The following is a 23266-nucleotide window of genomic DNA, read 5'->3' as shown; positions in this document are numbered from 1 at the left end:
AAAGCCCAGGATTTTGAACCCCATAGGACTGTGGCTTCAGGTGTCAGCTGGAGGAGGGCTGGTAGCCTCCCACACACCCATCCCAGTTGCTACACCTGCTCTTTCACCAACTGATGGCACCTGCATCCCTTATTTTGCCAACTGTGCCATGTGATCATGTTTGCCCGTTTTTTGTAATTACTCAGTGATCCCATTCACTTTGGGACTCTGAAACCATCTAAAATGGACCAGGGCTTACTGAATCATTAATACCAAAACTTCCCAGGGTAGATTTCAAAATGTGAGCGTGGTTTCCAGCAATGTCTGCACCGATTCTGAAAATCAATGTGAAATTGAATATTTATGTTCATGAGCCATTTTTCATGAACACTGATAGCCTAGAAGCAACGGGTGATTACTGCTCACACAGCCAATGCACAGGGCTTTCAGTCACTAAATGAATTCACCACAATGTTTACTGAGCAATGTAAATATGACACACAAATATTCTCAGAATCTAAGCTGAGTAGCTGAGATTTGGACCAAAATGGCAGAAAAGGGATACAAGTGGAAAAAATATATAAATTCAGTTCACTCTCATAGATGGTTTATTGGAACTTTATAGAGTTTTCAAAAGGATTTGACAGATTTTAACAAGAGTGAGTAAAGAGAAAATGGCTTAGAAGATGTCATCAATCTTTTATTTAACTAAGCATTGCCCTTCATTTTGAAGGAAATGATACAATTTCAAATGAGAACCTCCTTCTCAAGAAGTGGTATTAGGACAAAACATTGGTTTAACATACAATCTTCAACAAAAATAAAGTTCACACAACTCACTGGGAAACAAAATACACGTGGGACTTATATTAGTCAACGTAATTCTCCATGGGTCATGACTATTATAACTAAGAATGAAACAATATAATGAAAAGTTGAATAAACTAGTCAGGTTTACAGTCACCCTGATTTAAAAAAAAAATACCTCTCAAATAAAGTGTAACTTTCCAAACAAATCCATTCAATGACCATGATTACACGAGATTTTATATTAATGTATAAAAAACAGTTAGACAATCACATTAATATCAAGAGTCTTCAACACAGTGGATTCCATTTTAAGAAAAAAATAGAAAACAAGTAGTCCTTAAATTTTCTTCACTCTTTATAACATGTCATATAAAATTAAAGTTTTGCTTCCAAAAATATGTTTCCATGTGGTTGTGGAGCTGTCCAATGGTGCTTTTAGGGCCACACGCACCAAAGACATGAGAAGTTTAACCACTAAAGTGTCATTTTTCATAAAAACTAAAAATTTCCTTAAAGGTCTGGAGTAAAGTCTTCTGCTAGGCATTTTAGTGCTATAAAGTCACTTCAAATTAAACGTAGACGAAAAGCTACAAAAAGTATGAGTTCTCTCAATACAAAAAGTCATGTAGCTGAAGTTGTGGGCTCCTTTGACATACATAAGCAGTCTCAAGAAAATATTTGCTTGAGTAAGAAAATAGAATTTGATTACATTTAGCCTATGTTCCAGTCAGGTATCCTGCTTTTTATCCCTGCCACAGATTCTGAAGAACGTTAGAACCAGTATTTCTTTCCTTCAAAGAACATCTGTAATTCACAGTACAAAATAGTTCTAAAGTCTTATTCCTAGAGAGAAACAAAAATTATTAAACGTGTTTATTTTTCTTTTTAAGTGCCAGATGTAGCCATTGCTTGGGCATTAAAAACTCGCTTATCCACAACACTGCTGTTTTGAGGAAAGAGCCAAGAGTTGAGTGAATTCCCCTTGAAGCTTCCACTGGTTGACTGTTCCTCTAAGTGTTTTAACCCTAAGAAAGCTTCCAATGGAATCACTGTGCCCAAGTATTACAGATTTCTCATCTCTGGTCACCTGGTAAAACACTGGCATTCCATGGGAAAGCAGTATCTGGAGTAGATCTAGTTCCTCTTCTGTTATCAAAAACCTCTTCTCTAGAGGCAGAATGCTACTATTAGTGTGGATTTTACAGGAGCTCTTCTTCAGGTTGAGACTTCCCACAAAAAGCAGTTCTTCTGTAACAACTGACAGTCACTGTCATATCTCAGTGTGATCAATGACACTCACTTTCCATTTGAGGGCAAAGAAGGAAGACAGAGAAGAGGGAGTGGAAAAAAGCTGGCTGGCCAGCCCACAGCTGCCAGAGCATTTTTCTGTTTCTGTTCTTCCCTCCTGCCATCTCCTCACTGGTCATTACTTTCAACTTTCACTATGCATTAAGCATAAAAGAAAATCCCAATCTGGTAGGTATAGCAGGATCTCTTAATTACCCGTATCTGGCTCCACTTTTCCACAAGCAAGAAAATATAAACACAAAAACTGTGAGATTATTAAACATGGAAACTAGATCTACATTTCCAACAATAGATTGACATCTCTCCCAAATCCCAGACTAAGATAAAGATGAACCACACTTAAATAGTCAAAGTGATAGGACTTGTTTGTTGTTCCCTGTAAAAGCTGGGAACATAACTAAGGACCTTGTAACTAAATTATTTCATGCTGAGGTGCTATGACGGGGTAGGCTTTTAAAACTTATGGCCTCAACTTCCCAAATCTGAAAGAAAGTACACAAGGAAATGCTTTAAGTCCTGTTGCCTTGACGTAGAGAAGGCCCGAGGAGGACCAAGGCTGTAGAACACTCAAAGTGTGATTCTACTCCAGCTGTAAGAATTGTCACAAAACGACAGTGTAATCTACAATGACTCCCAACAAAAACTTGACTCAACTTTTGAAACACCATTACCAGTGCCTTGGGGCAGCAGAGAAGCATTCCAAAATTGAGGGCATGCGTCATTAGAGTTCACATGAACACGGGACAAACTAAAATTTTTCAAAGCCTCAGAATAAAGCCAACAGTAGTTCAGCAGCAGATCCAGGTAGAATCAGCCAGCCTGCTACCCACAGATCCCACTATCACCAACCTGTGCTTTAGGACTGTACGAGACTTGTTGCTGACTACACAAAGTGGCCTTTGTGGCTGCTGCATCCCCCTTAATTAAGAAAGCATTCTTAAGGGATGTTCTACAGGCAACAGGGAGCCTGCTGCAACAGAACAAGGCTTTGCATCTCGAATTAAATTCCATCAGTTGTGGCTAGCAAAGTAAATACGTTGTCATTGAAATGTCTCAGGCCTAAGATTTTTACCAGGAGCAGAAAACAAGTGCGAGTAAGGGGAAAAAAATTCCCAGGCCCACCACCAAAGCCTTACACTTTAAAAAGGTTACCTTTACTCACAAGGAAGGGCGTTAGGTGAGGAGAGGGAGGAGACTGACTACCTCCTTCCAGGGCAACCCTGTTTAGCTGCTTCTGTAGTGGATGCTTTACGGGGCGGCACCAGACAACCCCACGTGTGACCTGCAGATGAGCACAGCCCAGCAGGTTTAATTAGATCACAGACACAAAGGGCTATTCCCTCATTTGATAACAAACTATGCAGCTTTAAGTGCCTACACTAGCAGGCGAGAAACAAAGGAAGCGAAACAGGAACCATAATTGAATCCTTCCCCTAGCCAGCCCGAGACAATGATTTACTTGTAACCTGGGAAGTGGCGGGTGGAGCAGGAGACCCAGCTAGACACCAGCTCCTGAGGATGAATTACTCGGAGATGGGAAGGAGGGAGGTAGCAAGTCTTTGTTTTGTAGCACAAGTTTACTCAACTATTCGTTACACTTCATGGGGGGCTGCTTGGTTTCGGTCTGCTGCTCCCAGACCTAGTCCTGGTTTCCCCAGCTTTTCACCCCAGGAATCTCATAAATCATTCTGCCTCCTGCATCCCACACACAGCTCCGCGGGGGTAGCAGATAAGGACTCTCTGTGCTGGCCAGACGCTGCCACAAATCCACTTGCTGTCACAAACCCACTCTGGCCTTAGCCAGGGCATCCTCCAAGCCCATGGCCGGAGCGCAGGAGAGGCAATGGCAGGCGGTTGGTACTCCAAACTTTCTCCACCCCCACGTGCATAAAGAAGGGTCCATTTTGGACCCAGGTCCAGCAGGGATAAAGTGTCAGGCCAGTCCACAGTTTGCCCCATCTGGGAAACACACAGATTGGGCGGGAAGGCAGGAAGTGCCTCCAATCGAAGTTCCTACCTGCTCCCTCTTCCTCCTCCGTCCAGGATAACAAGCTCAAGTCACAGCTGGAAGCACACTTCGCCAACATTCCTTTTTCCAAATGGCCCAGGAACCCAGATGGGGCCCAGAAGGTGGTGGAGGAGGGCGTCAGAGGGAGGGGGCAGCGGCTGCTTCAAAGAGCGCCCTTTCACAGCTCTGCACCTCGGCTTCCCTGTCAGTGCACCACCGCCTCTCGGCCCTCCTCCTCTCGGCCGGCCGCAGGGTGGCGCCCGGGAGGCGGCGTAGTCCGCGCGGCGTCGCTGCCGCCCTCGTCCGGCTCGGCGGGGTGCAGGTGCGTGGCGAGCTCCTGCAACACAGCTGCACGCCCGATCTGGTCATTGCGCCGCTTCTCCATGATCAGGTCCTCCAAGCTCTGGAACTCGAGCGTGTGGCTGCGCTGTGCGGAGAGCTGGATCTGCAGCCGGTAAGGCTGCTTGCCGATGCGCAGCTCGCCGCCGATCTTGAACTCGCGCTTGCCGTAGCGGCACCAGGCGGCGAAGCTCTCGGAGTTGCGCCAGCTCAGCTCGCGCTCCTTGGCGCCCACGTGTGCCAGCGCGTTACGCACCACGGTGCTGGGGCTCAGCGGCTTGTAGCGATACAGATCGTTTACCACGCGGCCACGTCGGCCCTGACTCGCGTCCGTCAGGAAGCTGTTGCTCACCTCCAGCCGGTGCAAGTGCACCACTTGGAAGTTGCCCACATATACAGCCCAGTGCGGGTACTGCGCCTGCGACACAAACTCCACCAGGTCGCCAGGCCTGCACTTGTTGAGCAGGTTCTCGGGCGTGTAGGTGCTCAGCGCCGCGGAGCCCGGCGCGAAGCTCTTCTGGTAGATGCACTCGTCGCGGTAGAACACGGAGCACTCCACCTCGTGCAGCCGCGGGTCGTAGGGCTGCGGCGTGGGCAGCGGCGGCCCGTCCCCGCTGTCGGGCAAACCGCCGCCGCCATCGGGTCCCTGGGGTGGCGGCGCCTCCACGTCCTCGTCGTCGTTGGAGAAGATGTAGGAGACGCCGATGCGAGGCCCGTCGTCCCGGTCCACGCCGGTAGGGTCGGCTGTGGGAACTTCCTTGTAACTTAGGTGGGTCAGTTTCTCCACCTGGTTACCCATCACGCTGCGGACACGCGGTCACACCGCCGAGAGGGGAGAAAGTGAAACCACTACTAGGGTCATTGGCGCGGGACCCCGGACAGGGGCTGAGACCACCTGTTGGGAGTGGAAAGCAAGGAAGCCATGTAGGAATCCCTCCGTGAAAGGACAATTGTTAGGAGGAAGAAAGGTGGGAGGCCGGGCACCTAGGGCCACCTCACAGGGCATCTGGGACATACAACCCTTCCCTTATTTCTCCACCTCCAGGGCCGCGGTCACAGAAGACAGGCTCTCCCCGCCGCTACCCTCCTTCCAGGCTTTTACCTCACTCAGGCAAAAGCCCATTGCATCAGCAGCTCCTTCTGCTTCCGCCAGCGCCTTACCTGCCTAGACTAGGCGGGGGGGGGGGGGGGGGGGCGGGGGAAGTAAGAGAAACTTTACTTCACCCCCATCCCAACTCCCCTTTCACCCCAAGGCCCTAACTTAGCCCCTGGGGCGCCCCCCACGCCTCTATCCTCTGGGGAACCCGCGAGGAACCCCAAACGGCACCGAGGAAGGTGAGCCACCCTACCTGGCTCACCTGCAGCACCGTCTCCTCCGGCCTCGCCCGCCCTTCCCCCGCGCGCGCCCTCTAGCTCGGGTTACCTGCGAAAACTCAGCCGCCGGGAGGTGGAGGCCGTGGGGAATCGCGAGGGACACCCCCGCCGCCCCTTGAGACTTCTAGGGCGAGTTTGCCGGTGTGGGATCCGCAGTCCCTCTTCTCCCGGCGCGGGCGGCAGCCAGGCTGGGCAGGGGGCGGCCACGCATGTCTTGCCCCCGCGGTTACGTAGCGCCTCAGCCTCAAGAGTTGACGGTGGGGTGCAATGCCTGTTCACACAGCACCCCCCACCTCCTGCTGGGGCTGCTGCTCCCCCTCAACCTGCCCTCGGGGGAGGTGGGGTGAGAGAACGGGGTGCAGGAGGCAGCTTCGCTACCCGGCGGCGGCAGCTCCAGCTCGGACTCGGCGAGCAACAAGCGCCGGAGCGGGAGGGAGGGGATTGTAGATCCGGCTCCAGGCGCCCCGGGCGGGAGCGCAGCCCCTGGCATTTAAAGAGACAGGCGCGTGCTCCCGGAGCCCGGGTCTTACCCGCCCCGCGCAGAGCCTCCGGGATCCCCGCCCTCTCCCCGCCCATCCGGGCCGTGGGGCTCCGCCCAGGCCACGCCCCCGCCCCGGAGCGGATTTAAATTCCGTGGTAAATAGTTTACCCGCAGGCAGGGTTGTCACTCCCGGCGCGGGATTGTACGCTGGCCGCTGGAGCCATTGCTTGTCTTCTTAGAGTGCGGGCTGGCTGTGGGCTCGTCGCTGCTTGGCCATTTCGTATTTTTCCGAGCTGTGGGCTTTAAAAAGAAGTTGGAAGGCAAACGCCACCTACCAGTGTAGAGATGAGAGAGGAAAGAATAGTTTGTATTTGTTCCGTTTCCCTTCGCTGCTGCTTTCTACCTGGAGAGGCAGAAACAGTCATTTTTCTGTCCTAGATCGCATTTCTTGCCAGAGGTCATAAAAAAGGTTTTTTAGTGGGACAGCTTTAGAAGTGCTTCAGTTTTACAGATATTTCCAGAATGAGTACTGTGAAACTTTAGTGTAGAAAAAAAAAATTTTTTTTCACGGAAAGGAAATAGTATAAAACAGAACGAAGACTTAGTTGCTGGCTTCCTTCCAAGACCGGCGCACTATTTGTTAAATATCCTAGGAGTTAGCACAAAGTTGACCTCATAAGCTCCACTGTTGTTTTGAGAGTTACCAGTCCTTCAGGTAGTGAGAGAAAGCATTCAGTTCTGGTTGTTGTTTTGCGGGGTGGGGTGGGTAGGGGATGTAGGAATTGCCTAATTGTCCTTAAATTAAGAACAAATTAGTAGAGGCCCCTGGTGGATATATTTCCTTCCTGCTGATTAATAGAAGGAAGTGACTATTGCCTATTAACCTCCACCCCAAAGGGACACTTCCTCCCCTCTGCTAGTTTCGGTTTTCTGTGCCTAAGATGTAGGCTACCAAAGTGTCTCCTTTGTTTTTTAAAAAAATACAGTGGCTCGTAGTGGGGGTGGAGCATTAACAATGGACATATTTCCTCATTCACTGAAGACCCAAACTAATTCCTGGTGGAATTAAGAATGCAACCCAAGATCTGCTCTACCCTGTTTTCCATCACTGTTTCTTTAGACTAAATTTTTCCAGGTAACACTATTACTTATTCAATGTGCATTCCAACCAGCAGAGACAGAAATATACTAACACTACTGTGATCCCTTTTAGTTTGAAAAAAAAAGAAAATCAATCTACTTAGGTACCTTTGAGCCCAAACAATCAATATTGGCAGGGCTAAGATGGAAGTTAGTCCTTCAGCAAGCCTAAGATCACAGTAAGTTAGACCAAAAAGAGACTTCTGTGTACCTGCTGTGCAGATTAAATGTAAGTATTTTCTGATCAGCCTCAGGCGCTTGTGACCACATGAGTCTCCCCTGGGACTTTTTGGTAACATGCTCTGGGGGCTGAATGGTATTTGTCACTACTATGTAGCTCATGTAGGTTCCTATTTTATGGGGAGGAATGAGGCTTAGAGGGTCAATGGCTAGTCATCCCATGTCTGTTAAACTGAAAACCTCTGCTACTGCAAGCCACAGTAGGCCACTTTGCCCCGAAGTGGTAACTAGTAGTATGACTGGCAATGGGAGAATCTGTACAAGGACACAGTAGTATGACTTTGGGGCAAAGATCTGTTGAGTAAGGAAATGACACCTAGTTGTCTAGGTATTTGTCTTATTGTCTTGATGTGCTCTGTTCAGGTAAGCAACGGGGCTCAGTGATTCTTGAACTGACCAACTATAAAGTCTCACAGTAAACAGGCTGAGTCATCTTTATAGCCCTAGCCTGGCCCTTAGTAAATCCTCGATAAATAGTTAATGGATGCTTTAGGGGAATTCTTGGCCATTTTGATGGCTGCCTCCTATGTATCTTCTTGTATTAATGCCTGTTTAGGGCCTAACCTCCATCTGATCACCTAGAGTTCTGGGTCAGAAGTTATAGAATGGCTCCCAAACATGATGTGTTCATCTCAAATAATGGCTTAATAAATTTATATTAGCTGCCATCAATTTGGAGACTTGGGAAATCTCACAGATTTGAGAAGACTAACTATATGAAACCATCAAGTCCACATTCCAGGATGGTAACCAATAGCTAGAGCTGAGCAGTGGGTGCCTTGGAGATGAGATGTAGTCTCCACTTGGACCCAGTCCCTGTCCTACCCACTGCACTGCCTAGTTCCTTGGCTGGCCCTGGGAGCCTCCACGTTGGCCACCTCTGCCAGCCAGTTTCCACATTACACATTGTATCACTTGACTACATGTAATTCAGCTCTTGATTATATATCATGTGGTATATTCTTTAATTCATATATTTAACACTTCTAGAGAGAGCTTGATTCAAAGCCTATTTCTTGAAGACCGACTATATCTGCTAGTCTTATACACGCACATTCATTACCACACATTCATTCTATCAGTACAACAAGCACTAGGGTCTGCAGATAGTTATGTCCCCATGGAGCTCAGTATAGTAGGGAAGACAGAGAAATAAGTAGACTCCTTAGGAGAATATGATATCCTGCAGGAAGGGAAAATAGAAGATGCAAGGAGAAGTTTCAAGGCATGTGTACCCAAAGGCAAAAGTCAAAGTCCATCATGGTCTTGGACTTCTGGGGGTGACATGATTCTAACGTGGATAATGACAACTACCACTGAGTGAGCCATGATTCTGTTATTAAGGAGAATTACGCTTAGAGAAGCTAAGTGATTTCTCTCAGCTGGTAAGTAGGACAGTCTCACGGGTCTGCTTGACTTCAAAACCTGTGCTCGTCATCACTTTGTTTTGAACAGAGATAAAGAGTCTTCATGATTCGACAAATATTTGAGTGTCCAGTGTTACTGAGCTCCAGAGATAAAGCCTCAGACACAGTAGACAAAGTCCTTTCTCATATGGCATTTATATGTTGATGGGAGGAGACAAGGAAGTAAATGAGTACAAATTTCTGAGTGATAAGGGCCATGAAGACAAAAATATAGGATAATGGGACTGAGTGACTGTCACTACAAAGAGGGTATTGGGGAAGTGGTCTACTTTGGATGAGGTCATAGATGGACTCCTGAGGAATAGGACCTTGAGCTGAGGCGGGAAGGATGTTTCCTGGCTCCCTCAGCAGGGAAACAGGGAGCAAAGGCCTGAGGTGGGAGAGAGTTGGGGCATTCAGGAAAAAGGAAAAAATACGGTTGCAGCTCCAGAGGGGCTTGGCTAGGAGGTGCAGTCAGGGAGGTGGGGAGGCTTTGGGGTTTAAGGTTATCACCAGCTGCCCTGTGGGAAATGAAATGCAAGGACGAGAGACGCAGCGGGTCCCACGGAGGGCCAGACTGTGGGGAGGTGAGGCATTGCACACAGGTGGAGCCTGGTGAGAAAAGGATAAAGCCCACGAAGGCACCTTCCCCAGGAGAAGCCGCTCTGCAAAGCAGTGTTAGTTGGATTTGAAATCTCAGCCATTACTGTAGCTTTGTCGCCCCACAACCCCGCAGCACAGACCCAAGTGTCACATCCCACACACCTCTGCAGAGGAGGCACTCGATAAAAACAGGTTGTGTTGAATGCCAGTTAGTCCTTCTCGCAGTATTCCTGTCCAGAGCAGCAGGGAAAAATGGAGAATTGACGTTTCTACCTGACAAGGCATCTGCCCTGGCTCTGCAGGTGTTGTACAGAGCTCAGTTTAAATGGCTTGCTCCAAGAATGTACAGAACAGGAGCACGAGGGCAGAATTATCTGATTAGGCAGTCTGGAACTCGGCCTGTTCCCTGGGCTGGGCCCCAGGCTCATGGCAGCAGCCGACAGCTGAGTGAGTTTGCTGGAAAACAGGTTTCTCCACACCTCCCTTATACTGGGAAACTTCCAGGCTTACCTGTACCTGTTACTCTCTCTGGGGTGTTACTGAGACCTTAGGAGGTGAGCCTTAGCAGAATGGAAAGAGGTGACCCCGGGTGGAGTTCTGTTTGCCAAGGGTATGACCTTGGGGCCATTTCTTCTCCACTCGGCCTTCTTTCCTAATCTCTAAAGTGGGGCTCATGATACTACTTGCCTCATTTGTGAACCCTCAAATGAGACAGTGTATGTGGAAGCACCTTGCAAATCCTACAGGCTGTGTAGATGCCAGGCATTATTTACACACTGTGTAACAAACATGATGATTTTAATATGGGGAACAAAGGGATAACCATTTGTTGTGGGCAGGTATTGTAAAATCTCCATACCAGTGCTGTTTTTTTACATATACCAAATAAGAATACAAAGGCCCAGCGATATGAATCTTGCTTATTCTAAGTGGGAGAAGCAGGGTTCAAATCTAAATCTTATCTGGCTGGCTCCACCTCTACTTTTCACACTGTCAGGCTGCCCCAGGGCACCAGAATATGTATTCATCAAGGTGCTGACCAGTCTAAGGACCAGGGTGTGGATGGAGAATGATCAACCTGTCCTGGTTTGACTGGAACCATCGTGGTTTAGGCACAGGAAGTCCCATGTCCTAGGCAAACAGGGAGAGTTGGCCATCCTAGCTGGATGCCTCCCTGTCCTGGTCATTGCCTTCCCTGAACCAAGGGCTTTCATGGACATGGTGATAGGGATGTTCTAGCAGGCAGGGCAGCAGAGGCAGAGGGGAGCAGGGAGGGTCAGGGGGTTCAGTCCAGACCTCACTCTAACAAAGGGCCCCCATTTCCACACAAAGTTATACATACAGAGCAGCTGCATAAGTAGGGCCACCCAATAAAAGAGACAATAAGTCTTGTAACCTACCTTTGGTATTCATGCTTTATTTAACCAGACTCTTCACAGGTGAGGGCCAGGCCCTTTGAGAGGTACTGGCCTGCAGCTGCTCACTTCATCCTCCCAGCCTGTCTGTCTTGGGCTTTAAAACCTGCATAAAGACTTCGGCACTTCAGCTGAGTTATCTCGTGACCTTCAGGTTAAGGAAAGGAGCACAAAGGCTGCTGCATGGCGTCCTTTCCCTTGGCTTCTGTGTTTTATTTTCACTTTCCTCTAGATCACCAGAAAAGATCCCACAAGCAGGCTGGTCCAGAGCTGGTCTGCCCTGTGGATAAGGGTGAAGAGGTGCTGCCCCAAGAAGGGGTCTGGAGCTATTGTTCATCCCAAACCATCAGCTCTCCCTGCATTAATCCTGTGGCTATATAGTTAGAAGCTTTCAATCATCTCCTCGCAGAGGACTCAGCGGTGGGAAAACACTGGGGCTTATCCCTCCCAGAGGCTGACTTGTTTTGGAAGGCCCCTGACATCATACTGTTGTTGAACTGGAGTTTGATTTGTGGTCTGGAGTCTGAGCTTTGTAGCCGGGCTCCTGCAGAAACCTCATGAAAGATGCATTTCACTAGGCAGTTCCAGGGGAGAGACTGGCTTAAATTACAGCTCTACAAATCCAAATATTGGCATATCTGCAAATCCAAATGTAGGGATTTAAAAAAAATAATCGAAATTCTAAGAATCTTATTTTGCACTTCTTGTGCATGAGGTGGAGGATGAGTTATTCAGAGAGGACACAGGGCTGTCAATGGTGAGAAAAGCTTCGGCAGAGCGAACCCACCCTCCTTTCCTTTCCGTGGGCATTCTTCACGCTTCCAGGGAAGAAGAGCTCCCACGTGACACAGAAAGATGGCATTTGTTCAGCTCAGCTTTCCGCAGGACAGATTAGGGGAACCACCACCCACGATGAGGGGCATAATTTATGACTGCTTTCTCCAGGCCACTTCTAGGGATTGCCATGAGCACTCACCCCACTTCCTAACACAGCAGCCCCCCCACCCCCTCCCACCAGCAATACCCTGTAAGCCAAGCCAGGTCACTCCTCTGCTCAAAACCCTCCCATGGCTCTGCATCTCCCTTACAAAAGAGCCAAAGTCCCTAAAGGAGTCCCCAAAGCCCCAGCCTGCCTCCCCCATTACCTCTCTGACACCCTCTCACTCATACCTCCAGATATACTGGCCCCTTGCACTTCCTTCCCCATGGCTGGCATGCTTTTCCCTCATGACCTCAACATTTGCTGTTCCTTCTGCCTGCAGCACTTTTCACCCAGATATCTTCATGGTACATACTTAAATCATACTTTAAGTCATAACTCTGATGTTAGCTCATAATGGGCCTTCTCTGATAACATTCCAAATGTTCTCCCATACATGCCCCTTAGCTTCTTTCCTTCGACTCACTTATCGCAGTTTAATATTCCATTGATTTATTCATTTATTTGTGTTTATTCTCTCTCCCAAGTAGACGACAAGCTCTATGAAGTCAGAAATCCTTGTTTTTGAGTCCAGGGATGACTTCACTGAGGCATTCAGCTGCCCGAACACTGCTTGACACATGCTAGACTCACTGAATTATAGCTACATGAATAAAGGAAGGGACCTCTCTATTCATGCTCACAACAGCTGTTAATGGTATAGGTTTGTTCTCAATTTACAGATGATAAAATTAATTATAAAATGTACAAAAGGCCTATGACTGCTTTCTCCAGGCACTGTACTAGGCAGTTGAGTTTCAGAGGGCATTAAGAAGTTGGACGCATGTAACAGTCAAATTCATCAAAAAAATTATAGCTCTGCACTGTCCACCATGGCAGCCGCTGGTCACACGTGGCTATGACCATCTGAAATGTAGTGTCAACTGAAATATGGTGTAAATGTACAATGCATGCCAATTTTATAAGACAGCACAAAAAAAGTGAAGTGTCTTACTAATTTTTCATACTGATTACATGTTGAAATTGTAATGTAGATCTATCAGGTTAAACAAAATGTGTTATTAAAGTTACTATCTTTTCTGTTTCTTGTTGCTTTTTTAAATGTGACCACTATACAAATTGAAATTGCATGCATGGCTTTCATTCGGCTGTTTCCATCATACTTTGCACATTGCTGGGGAGAAAGAAATTTCCTCTACCCTTCAAGGTTCTTCTATCTGGTCTAAGAATCAAATTGACATGAGACTGATTAACAGGAGAAACACCAAAGTTTAATTACATGCAAGGAAGCCATAGATATGGGTTCCAAAGACAGAGAGAATGAGGTATATGTCATCCTGAACCAAGAAGAAGAGGGCAGGGGTCAGAGACTTCAAAGAAAAAGGGAAGAAATTTGCAGGGATATGAAAAGAGTAAATGTTTGATAAACAGTTGCTGGGCCACCCAGAAACAATGGGGAGGGGGGAGCACAGAGAGGAATTTTAACAGACTTAGCTGCATCCCTTCCTGCTACCACACCAAGTGTATGTTAGAATATAGCTGTCCATGGTGATAGCTATGCTCCTGGAGCAGTTCCTCCATCTAAAGTCTTTTTATGCTTTTTGGGGGATGGGAGATAAAATTTCTGAGTCTTTTGGGCCCTGGTTTTCAGTTCAAAATAATGTCACAATGGTACATCTTGGGGTGGCCTCTATCTTCAAGTATATTATCTCCTGGGCTCTTGAGAGCTAGAGTACAGCAACCTTGTCTTTCCTGTGAGTTTAATAGCAAAGATAAGCAGAATGCACCAATGAAGTCTCAAAAGTATTAACACACCTGTTATGTACTCTTTGTGCCCCCAAAATTCATATGCTGAAGCCCTAACTTCAAATGCGATGCTATTTGGAGGTGGGACTTTTGGAGAGGTAATTAGGATTAGATGAGACATGAGGATATTCTTCATCCCAGTCTTCACAAAGCTAGATCCTTTCCATTCCTTATGTCTCCAATCAAGTCCTTAGTGAGGGCTTTGCTAACTAGCTTGTTACCCACCTCACTCTTCCTCGGCCCATGTTTGTATCCTGCCTAACACTTATTACAATAGTGATTGAATTTGCTTATTTGCTCATCATTGTCTGTCTTGCCAGGAGCTCAGACCTCCATGTGTCACTGTTGTACCCCCCCATTGTCCAGTGTGGTGCCCTGCACACAACAGATGCTGAACAAATATCTATTGATATTTATAATTATAATCTATAATGATAGATATTGATCATATCTATCAGATATTTGTAAATATAGGAGTAAATGAAATCATCTTTGGATTAGCCTGATATTCTCATTTTGAGGATTAAGAGAAACATTCCTTCTAAAAGTGATTTTGAGTTTCAAGTATGTGCTCAGGTTCAAGGTATTAAATGGAACCAGGAGGAAGCTGATGAGGTAATAATGGGTGAAGGAGGAGAAATAGAAAAGAAGAAGAAAAGGAAAATAATAAGGGCCAGTGGAGAACAAATATCAAGAGAGGATTTTGTTAACGTTCATGGCATGGAGGGTTGAATGTCAGTTTGTTAAGAGTTTTTTGACTGGACTGCATGAGCAAAGGATGGGATGGGAAGGGAGTTCTCGCTTTCTCTAACTGGTGAGGACTTCCCTGTAGTCTAGCCCTGCCCTTGGTCTTGTTGCCAGGGCTGAATGTGCCACTGCACATGGCAGTCGGCTGCTGTGCCTGGCAGGTCAGTTCCAGGAGTCCTTCTACAGCACCTACTTAATGCCATCCATCATTCTCACTTGGTATACAAAGACACTAAAACTTTATCTTTGCCTCCTGGAGGCTCCCAGCTCTGTCACACCAACTAGCATATACCAAATAACTTAGTAGGTATTTGTAAGCATTGTTGAAATAATGGATTAATAAGCTCATAGAATTAAGCCTTTGTCTTAAGAGTCCTAAAAGTAGTTAGGGATGCCAGACAGGGGTTATTTAGAGACTGGGCCAAAAGAATAGGTGTATAACCTATGGTTGCCTAGCTTTTGCCAGTTAGAGTGTCACAGGTCGAGTTTGTTCTCCTCGGCTCTTGTCCTCTTGAGAGGAGAGAATCCTGGAGGGGTGGAGTGTGGATAAAATGAGAGTTCCTGTGGCCAGGATTCTCACCTGGCCCTGGTTGACTAGCTCACTGCACACCTGTGGGCAATACATGGCTGTTGACTCTATAAAAAGAGCTCCGCCCAGTGCTCTGTGTGCAACATGGTGGCAGGGCTGCAAGGCTGCAGGAGAGCAGAGTAGAGGGTGGAGTGGTGGCAGCGCCTGCTGAGGACAGTGGCCCAGAGGACAGCTGTGCAGGACGACTGTGCAGAGAGGCCCGGAGGACAGCTGTGCCCCGGGACGACTGTGTGGGACAGCTGTGTGGACAGAGGGGCCCAGAGGCAGAGACCGGCTTGCTGCATGCAGACTTGCTCTGAGTGAATGGGATTTTAGTGACTGACCTGCCACCTGGAAATAAAGTTGGGTATAACCCTTTCACCCCAAGAACGTTTTGCTGTCATTTTCTTTGGTTACACTGATTCCATAGCGGACTTCCGGGGCTGAAACCCATTGGCAAGACATGCACATAGAAAGCCCATGGGGAGAGGTCGGGGAGCAAAACTGCAATTTTATTTTAATGAGATTATGATGAGGTGTGGTTTGGGTGGTTCTTAGTTTTATTCAGTTGTACCTGCATTGTGATCTGGTTATGACTGGTTTGGCCTGGCCCTGAAAGGTAAGGAAATAATCTCCCTACTAATCCGTTGTTGTCTTCAAGTGGGACCCCTTAATTGAGTGGTTTTTTTTTTTCTTGAAACTTATCTTCCCCTTCCCTGGCTGCTCACATCTATCTTTTTACCTAACAGGGGTGGCTATAACTACTCTGTGCTTAGCTTTGATAGGGAAGGAAAAAAACATTTTTGCCTACACATCTCAGGTTCATTGGCTGGGACCCTCAAATTAGACTGAAGAAAGACAAATTGACAAGAGAAAACCAAATGAATGTTTATTAACATGTGCATTGCCTGAATAACAGGAGTGTTCTGTGAGCAGTAGATCAAAGGGGCGGTTAGAACTTGGGCTTATATAGCATCATAGCAAAGAATAAGAATTTTGTAGAGAAGAGACAAGACAAAGGAAAAGGACTTTGATCTTCTAGGGTTGGCAGATTGTGGGAAGGCAAAGACATAGGGAAACTAGTGGCAGATAAGGGCTAGTTAGTAAGGTATTTTTTAATGTAGCCCCTTTCTCCATGCCTTTGGAGATAAGGTTGTTATCTCTTTCCAGATACAGGAAGTAGGGAAGAAGACACTTAGCAAATGAAATTTATGTTCTGTTTTCAGATATATAGGAGGAGGGCAAGGAGCTTTTCTTACATCTGCTTCTTCTCAGTTGATTTCAACTCAAAATAATCCTTGTGCCAAATGTGATATCTTTTGGGGTAGCATATTATTGCTACTCTTCACTATGAACCTGCAAAAAGATGAGGTCTTGTCTCTGAGATAGCAGGAGGATTTAATCTGTGCCAGGTACTGTACTATTTGCAATCATTACCTGGTTAACCCTCCTCACAACCTCACAGGGCAGGTTCTTTATTTATCCTAATACCCATTTTATAGATGGGAAAATCAAAACATCAGAAGTGATTTGTCTCCATCACAGAGCTGGCCAGCCAACCAACCAACAGAATATGGATCCAAGCAGGTCTGAATCCAAGCCTCACTGGACATGGCATCTTGGCACTCCAACCACCATTTGTGCCACTCATGTCACCAACAAAAACAGGAAGGAACATCTTGGTGAGGCAAATTCAGCCAGTAAACGTTTCTTTTTCTTCTTCCTCCTCTAAGTGGAGCATGCTTCACCCAGAAGAGCTAGCCGAAGAGTTTCAGAAAGGTTTCTTAAAATTCAGCCCATCTGTACTGATTTCAGAAACAGAACTGATGGGAGATACCCACTGGGAAAATGAACCGGAACTTCCTATATAAGAATAGCTGGCATGCGGGGAGAGGCAACCTGGGAACCCTTAGTAATTTGACAAATGCACGTATTACTGTGGGAGGGTCTGGGTCATTAGACTTTGGGAACATGCCAACTAAAATAAATAAATTGGATTTCAGTGTGCTGTACCAAATCACTATCTCCTTGCAGGCACCTAAGCACACCACCAACCTGCACAGGAAGTCTGACATTCTGGCAAGGTCAACGAAGATTTCCATGCCCGCCAGGCAGATTTCCCTCACCTAGTGACTGACAAATTCCTGCCCAAATTGTCCGGGGACTAGATCAACATTTACTAATACAGTCCTCACCCCTCTCCTTTTGTTGTCTGCAAGCCTCAGGGGTCTTTGCTGCCTGAGTCATTATGAAAGTGACCTACAGGCAGAATCTACCAGCCATTAAGTAGGAACACTCCACTTTGAAAGTCTCTAGTTGACCGGGTTTCTGCTTAACTGAAGGTTAAGTAAAACCTGCCTTGCTTCACCCTTATTACAGGAAATCTTTCTAAACTGCATTAATTCATTCACTGGCCTTAAGTTTCTGGAGCAGAATGAAAATAAATACATTTTTGCTGATGATCAGGCATCTTGCAGTGCCTTGAGGCACCATTATGCCTGGTGGTTAGGATTAACATTTTACTACAGTTGTAGATTTTTGTGAGAAATTGGGCTCCAACTGGTCTAAGTTGAAGAATAAATTAATTTAATTTTGTTGTGAGGAACACAGCATCCTGCTTTCCTTGTGTCAGTGTCAGGAGCATTTTCTCAAAATTGCTGATAGAGTCAGTGAATGCCTATATTCCCTGTAGCTATTTTTTTTCCTCTTGCTAATAATAGTTGTATCTGCTCTTTATTGATTGCTAGTGATTGTTCCAGGTGTTGTACTAAACCCTTGGTATGCTCTATATCATGTCATCCCATGTTGTCACACACACAGTGGATGGGCTTTGTTCTACAGATGACAAAAGGGGGCCTCAGCGAGGCTGAGTGACTTGGCAGAGGTTTCCAAACTAGGAAAGGACAAAACAGAACTCCTATTACTTGAGGGGTTTCATGGATGGCAGGCTCATTCCATATGCATGTGGGGCTGGATATGCAGGAATTCCCCTAAAACCATAATGAAAATGGAACCTACACACACACACACACACACACACACACACACACACACACACACACACACACACACACACACACACACACACACCATGGTCCTATACTCCCCTCTGTTAAGGAACCAGTAGAGTATAGAAGTTCAGAGAAATTATTTTCAAACTGTGGGGAAGAACCAGGTTGTTTGTTTTGTTTATAATCTCCAACTTTTTGTGAACTGATACTTTGGTGAAATAACACAGATATAAATTATTAAAAGAGTGAAGTAAAAATAATTAAATGACATACAAGCCCCATTTCTTAAATTATTGTTATTAGATTTAGCGGACATAAAATAACTGTCCAATAGTTGTAACATTTCTAGCAGCTCGCTCCCAATGTCTAGTCTTCCAACAGTTGCTGGATCACAGAGGGGCCCACATTCCACTTTGTGGGGCTGGGTCACACTGGCTCCTGTTTCTCCAAGTGTGGTCTTTAAACCAGCAATGGCTGCATGGGCCTTACCTGGATCTGAGTGTGTCAAAAATGCAGATCTCAGGGTGCACCTATGAGCTTCTCAATCAGAATCTGAATTTTAACTGATGTCTGATGAGTCCATGAGCCTGGAGCCTGGAAAAGGCAGCAAACAAAAGTGAACAGTCAGCCAAGTAGACTTTGCTGGAGGTTGACATGGAATCCTACCCACAGACACAGGGCTGCTGGATCACTAACCAGGATGGGCTAATGTGTTCTTGGGCGCTAAGATAAGGGGAAACACATTTCAGGCTGTGATGTAAGCTCCTATCTGCAGAAGTCAGGAAAGAAACCCTGCTCTGTTGTGGAATCACATGCTTGACAGATTATCCTCAAGGCTTATTTGTCAGAGAAATGACCTTCATCTAGAGGGGCCAAGTACTACAGGTGGAAGGACATGCCTGGGTGCAGAGGAGGGAAACTAGTGTGTTCCTGTACACCTGGAAGCTCAGAAAGGAGAATGACTATGGCACCGGCTGTAGGACTATACAAAATCCTGGAGAGAAACTGGGGGAGCATCAAATAACTGCAGTCCCTGGGCATGACTGCAGAAATGGGCCAGGAAACCTGCACTCCTATTTCAGCCCATGTTTGGTCTTGGTCCAGCAATCATACCCACCCTGGACCTGACTCTGTTGTACCCTACCACTGTCAATTAGTAGTAGGTTTTAGCTCATGTAATCCTTAATCCCATCAAGTAATATCCCATTTACTTGCAAATAAATTTAGACCCCAAGGAGTTACAGGTTAATCAGCTGGCCTAAGATGACTGCTAATATGGCAGTCACAATATGATACCACGTTCCCTTTGATTCCAAACCCTAGACTCAATCCAACACTGCTTAGAAGGAGCTAGAGCTTGACTGTCCACCAGAAACCGGCAATTAATTATCTTAAAGTAGTGGCTGTCAAACACTGGCTGCCTCAGAATCACCACTTACTGCTGGCCTTACCCCCAGAATTTCTGAGTCTGTTTGGGCTAGGGCCTGGGAATTTGCATTTCTAACAAGTTCTCAGGTGGGGCTAATGCTTCTGGTCTGGGGAGTCTGCTGTAAGAACCACTGTAATAGAGTAAAGAGATTAGAATGGGGACTCATAAAGCCTATTTGGTAATTTTAGGGTCAAATGTGATGGGAACAGGGCAACTCTGAGCTGTTTATATTTCTTGTACTTTCCTCCTTTGTATTTTTATTTAATAAAATATATTTTGAAAATATCCACCTATCTCCTGTATTTTAAGGTGAAAATGGGAAATGATTATGTGTGTACACATGATCCAGAGAGAAAAGAGAAGTGCTCCTTAAGTCATGGAAGGCAGAGGCACCACAGGGCTCCCCAAGGGAAAGGCTAGATTGCTTTTCTGGTTACAAGTGACAGAAATCTAATTTGAGTCATTTCTCTTAAGATTATGTTTGGCTGTGTGTAACAGAAGCCCACTTTAAACAGGTGTCTTGGAACCAAGTTTCTGTTTTTCTTGTACTACAACAACACTTCTGATTCTGGAGTTTGATTGTCACTAGAACTTGAGTAGCTCAGTAATATCACATCTGGCATTTCTGAGGTTCTTTTGTTGTTGTTTCTACTCATAGTCTCAAAAAAGCTGCTGTGGCTCCAGTCATCACATCTGTGTTCTAGTAGGAAGATGGAAAGCGGAAGGGGTATGGCCCACTTCACCAATTGTTATATTCTTCTTTAAGGCTTCAACTATGTCATATAACTACATGTAGCTGCAAAAGAAATGGATAGAGTATTTAGGGGAAGCACATTGCCTTCCTACATAAAATCAGGATTTTGTAGTTAAGGGAGGAGTGATGATATTAGAAACATATTAACAATCTTGCAGAGCAGATTGGGCAAAATGGGGAAGATAGTATCTCTCTGAGAAAGGCCAAGAATGGGGTGACTTCAAGAATGTTGCAAGTTAGCTTTTGCTACATAACAAGCCACTCCAAAACTTAGTGACTATTTAAGTTTTAAACAAACATCTATTTGTTTATAAATCTGTAGATTGTCAACTCATCTGGGAGAGTCATTCTGTGCCATGCAGTTTCAGCTGGGCTTAGTGTTAGTCTGTGACCTTAGGCAAATGGCCAGGGTAGCTGGGCTGGTTGAAACACCTGGGCTTTTCTTTCTACTTGGTTTCTGGTCCGACTGTCACCTTCACATAGTGGCAGAAAGGTCTCAGAAGGCTGCAAGTTATTTATTGTTGAGCAACAGACCGCTCTAAAACATTTAATTTGCTCATAACTCTGTGAACTATCATTTTAGAACTGGGCTCAGCTAGATGGTTCTTCTACTGATCTCTGGTGTCTCTCATGAGGCATAACAGGGCTGAATGATCTGTGATGATCTTCTCGTGTCTGGCAAATGGTGCTGGCTATTGGCTAGGCTACTTGTCTCCAGCAAGCTAGCCTGGGCTTCTTCACATGGTGACTAAGTTCTAACAGCACCAAGAGAAAGGGAAGGTCCCACCACATGACTGCTTTTCAAGCTCTGCTTGCATCACATTTGCTGGTGTCCCACCAGCCAAAGCAAATCATGTGGCCAAGACCTGAATCAGAGTGGGAGGGACTGTGCCATGGTGTGTATACAAGAAGACATGAGTTCTGGGACCCATTACTGTAATAATCCACCATATATACCTTAAACCAAGAACCTGAACATCTATATAGTTCTCCCTATCATGTCTTTGCCTTTCTCTGCGTGTCACCTTCATCCTTTAGATAAGTGGCTTCCCCTGAGGCTGGAATCACAGCTGACTCAGCTCCAGGAATCACTTTCTCAGTTTCCCACCAAAGGGAAAGAGTCTTTTCCCCTTTAGTTCTATTCTGAATGCCACTGGGAAGAACTCTGGTTTGCAGTGAATGAGATTCTTACCTGACCTAAGTGACTGGGACACTATTACTGCCAATTCTGACTAGAAATTCAAATTTGAACAGGGGTTGCAGAAGGAGGAATTTTGAAAAACACCACCCTAAAAATGAAGTTGTATCTCTTCTGCAATAATGGAGATATATTGGCCAGAAAAGACAAACACATGTATCTAAACAGACAGCTTTAGAGACCATTTAAACAGAAAACCTCACAGAACTCCTTTTTTGGGGGATGTTTCTTATTTATTTGTTTTGCTAGTTGGTTGAGGGGATCTGGTTTCTATAAAAATTTAAGCTAAGTTTAAATTCAGTTTCTATTGTTTTCCAAAACATTACCTTATTAGACCAATCTTCACACATTTCCCTTATTTTCTTTGAAAAAATGCAGACTAGCATCTACTGCTGGCCCAAAGGGAAGGTTTTTAACGGGGTGTTCTTTGTGGCAAATATACAATAGTAATTACATTATCTTGTCACTCATTTACCCCTGAGATTTGCTGGGGAAACAACACAGGAAGGCAAAAGAGAGAGACCTGAGTCCTTAATTGGCACATCAGTTACATCAATGAGGGGCTATTTTTCCCTCAGTCCCATTAGGAATTTAAGAGATACTAAGGACGTTCCACATTGTGATCTGCAAATAGATGGGATCTGTGGCAGACGGAGATTGCAGGGATTGCGTCTGTGATGCATGGCCTCTAATGAGGGTCCCCAGCCTCAGCCGGGTGTAAGGGCCCACTCTCGTTTTTCTTAGTTAGAGTGAGGGAAAGTGGAGAGGCAGCCACTGAATGTGCCTCTGAGTGTAGGAATGCTGGCCTTTGGGGAATGCTATCCAGTTCCCACAAACAGCCGAGATTCCTGAAAGGCTTTGGCGCAGGTGCTGCTGGGCAGCCATGGCGATGCCGTTTGTCAGCCTGCCTGCTGCTGGAGAGAGTCTGTCCCCTTTCCCAGGGGCCTCACCTGGTGCAGCTCCAGCGTGTTTCAGAAGCTCTCCCTCCACACAGGCACAGCTCCGAAGCGCACTGTCCGTGGGTGGAAGGGCTCCGAGCTGTCTCGGTGCCCTGCAGATTTCACAGGTTCTCCTTCGGCCCAGCATTTGCCAGTAATCGTGGTGTCGCCACACTCAGTTAACAGGTTCTGGTTTGCCGACAAGGGATTGCGTTCTCTCCTGGATTCTTCACTGGCACTCGGGTGCGTTCACAAGCAGCACGCTGAGGAGTCTTGGCTGTGACTTTGGAATATGAAAACAGTCTGGCCTCATATATCCCCAGTTCAAAGTCCATGTTCCCTTCTCCCACTACTCTTTGCCTTCCCCACACACTCTCTGCTCCTGGACGGGGCTTAATGGGACAGGATTGGGCCCAAACTCAGCCAATGCCATGGAAAGACCAAAGTGAGAAGAGCAAAGTTTGAATCAGGCCCATTGTCCTAAGGTCTGGGAGGAGCCACATGGAGCCCACCTGCCTTTCTAACACGGCACTGCGGGCCTGAGGGGGGTTTCAGGGTTAGGCTTTACAGAGTCAGGAGCCAGTTCAGAGTCTTGAGGGCACACTTCTGGTAGGGGATGGGGTGGGGGTGAGGCCTGGGGGGTGAGCACGGCAAGGGAAGGTTTCAAGTAACTGCCTAGAGCAGTGTGGATTTTTCCACAGTGGTGTCCCTGGGACCCAGGAGAAGAAAAGTGAGCTATGTGGGGTGTTTGTGTGTGTACAGTGGAGGAGGC

The 23266-nt window shown here is 46.3% G+C and overlaps 1 protein-coding gene and 1 long non-coding RNA gene across 16 annotated transcripts in view; both read right to left on the bottom strand.

Annotated features, from left to right (window-relative positions):
* The window catches only part of LRATD2 (LRAT domain containing 2), a 263088-nt gene extending 256133 nt beyond the window's left edge, over positions 1 to 6955 (bottom strand). For 10 of the 15 annotated variants that reach the window (XR_005025881.2, XR_008996157.1, XR_005025887.2 and 7 more), the window contains exons 1-2: positions 5868 to 6954; positions 4115 to 5339 (exon numbers count right to left, since the gene is read on the bottom strand). Coding sequence is in view for 5 of the 15 variants with exons in the window: in XM_036890508.2 (XP_036746403.1) it covers positions 4311 to 5243 (933 nt within the window). In the remaining 10 variants the exon portion in view is untranslated. Of the gene's footprint in view, positions 1 to 574; positions 5340 to 5546; positions 5615 to 5793 lie in introns of those variants that run through there. The other 5 variants (XM_036890508.2, XM_036890512.2, XM_036890507.2 and 2 more) reach the window with 5 other exon arrangements.
* Positions 6956 to 16044: 9089 nt separating this feature from the next.
* On the bottom strand, positions 16045 to 22741 carry LOC118915127 (uncharacterized). The gene is made up of 3 exons (XR_005025969.2): positions 22507 to 22741; positions 18665 to 18769; positions 16045 to 16520 (listed from the first exon to the last, which is right to left on the bottom strand). It is a non-coding gene; the product is annotated as an uncharacterized LOC118915127 (long non-coding RNA).
* Positions 22742 to 23266: the final 525 nt, after the last annotated feature.

The sequence above is a fragment of the Manis pentadactyla genome, chromosome 3 (genome assembly GCF_030020395.1).
Source record: "Manis pentadactyla isolate mManPen7 chromosome 3, mManPen7.hap1, whole genome shotgun sequence".
Classification (NCBI taxonomy): Eukaryota; Metazoa; Chordata; class Mammalia; order Pholidota; family Manidae; genus Manis; species Manis pentadactyla.
Note: the sequence above shows the minus strand (reverse complement) of the source record. Positions and strands in the feature narration are given on the sequence as shown.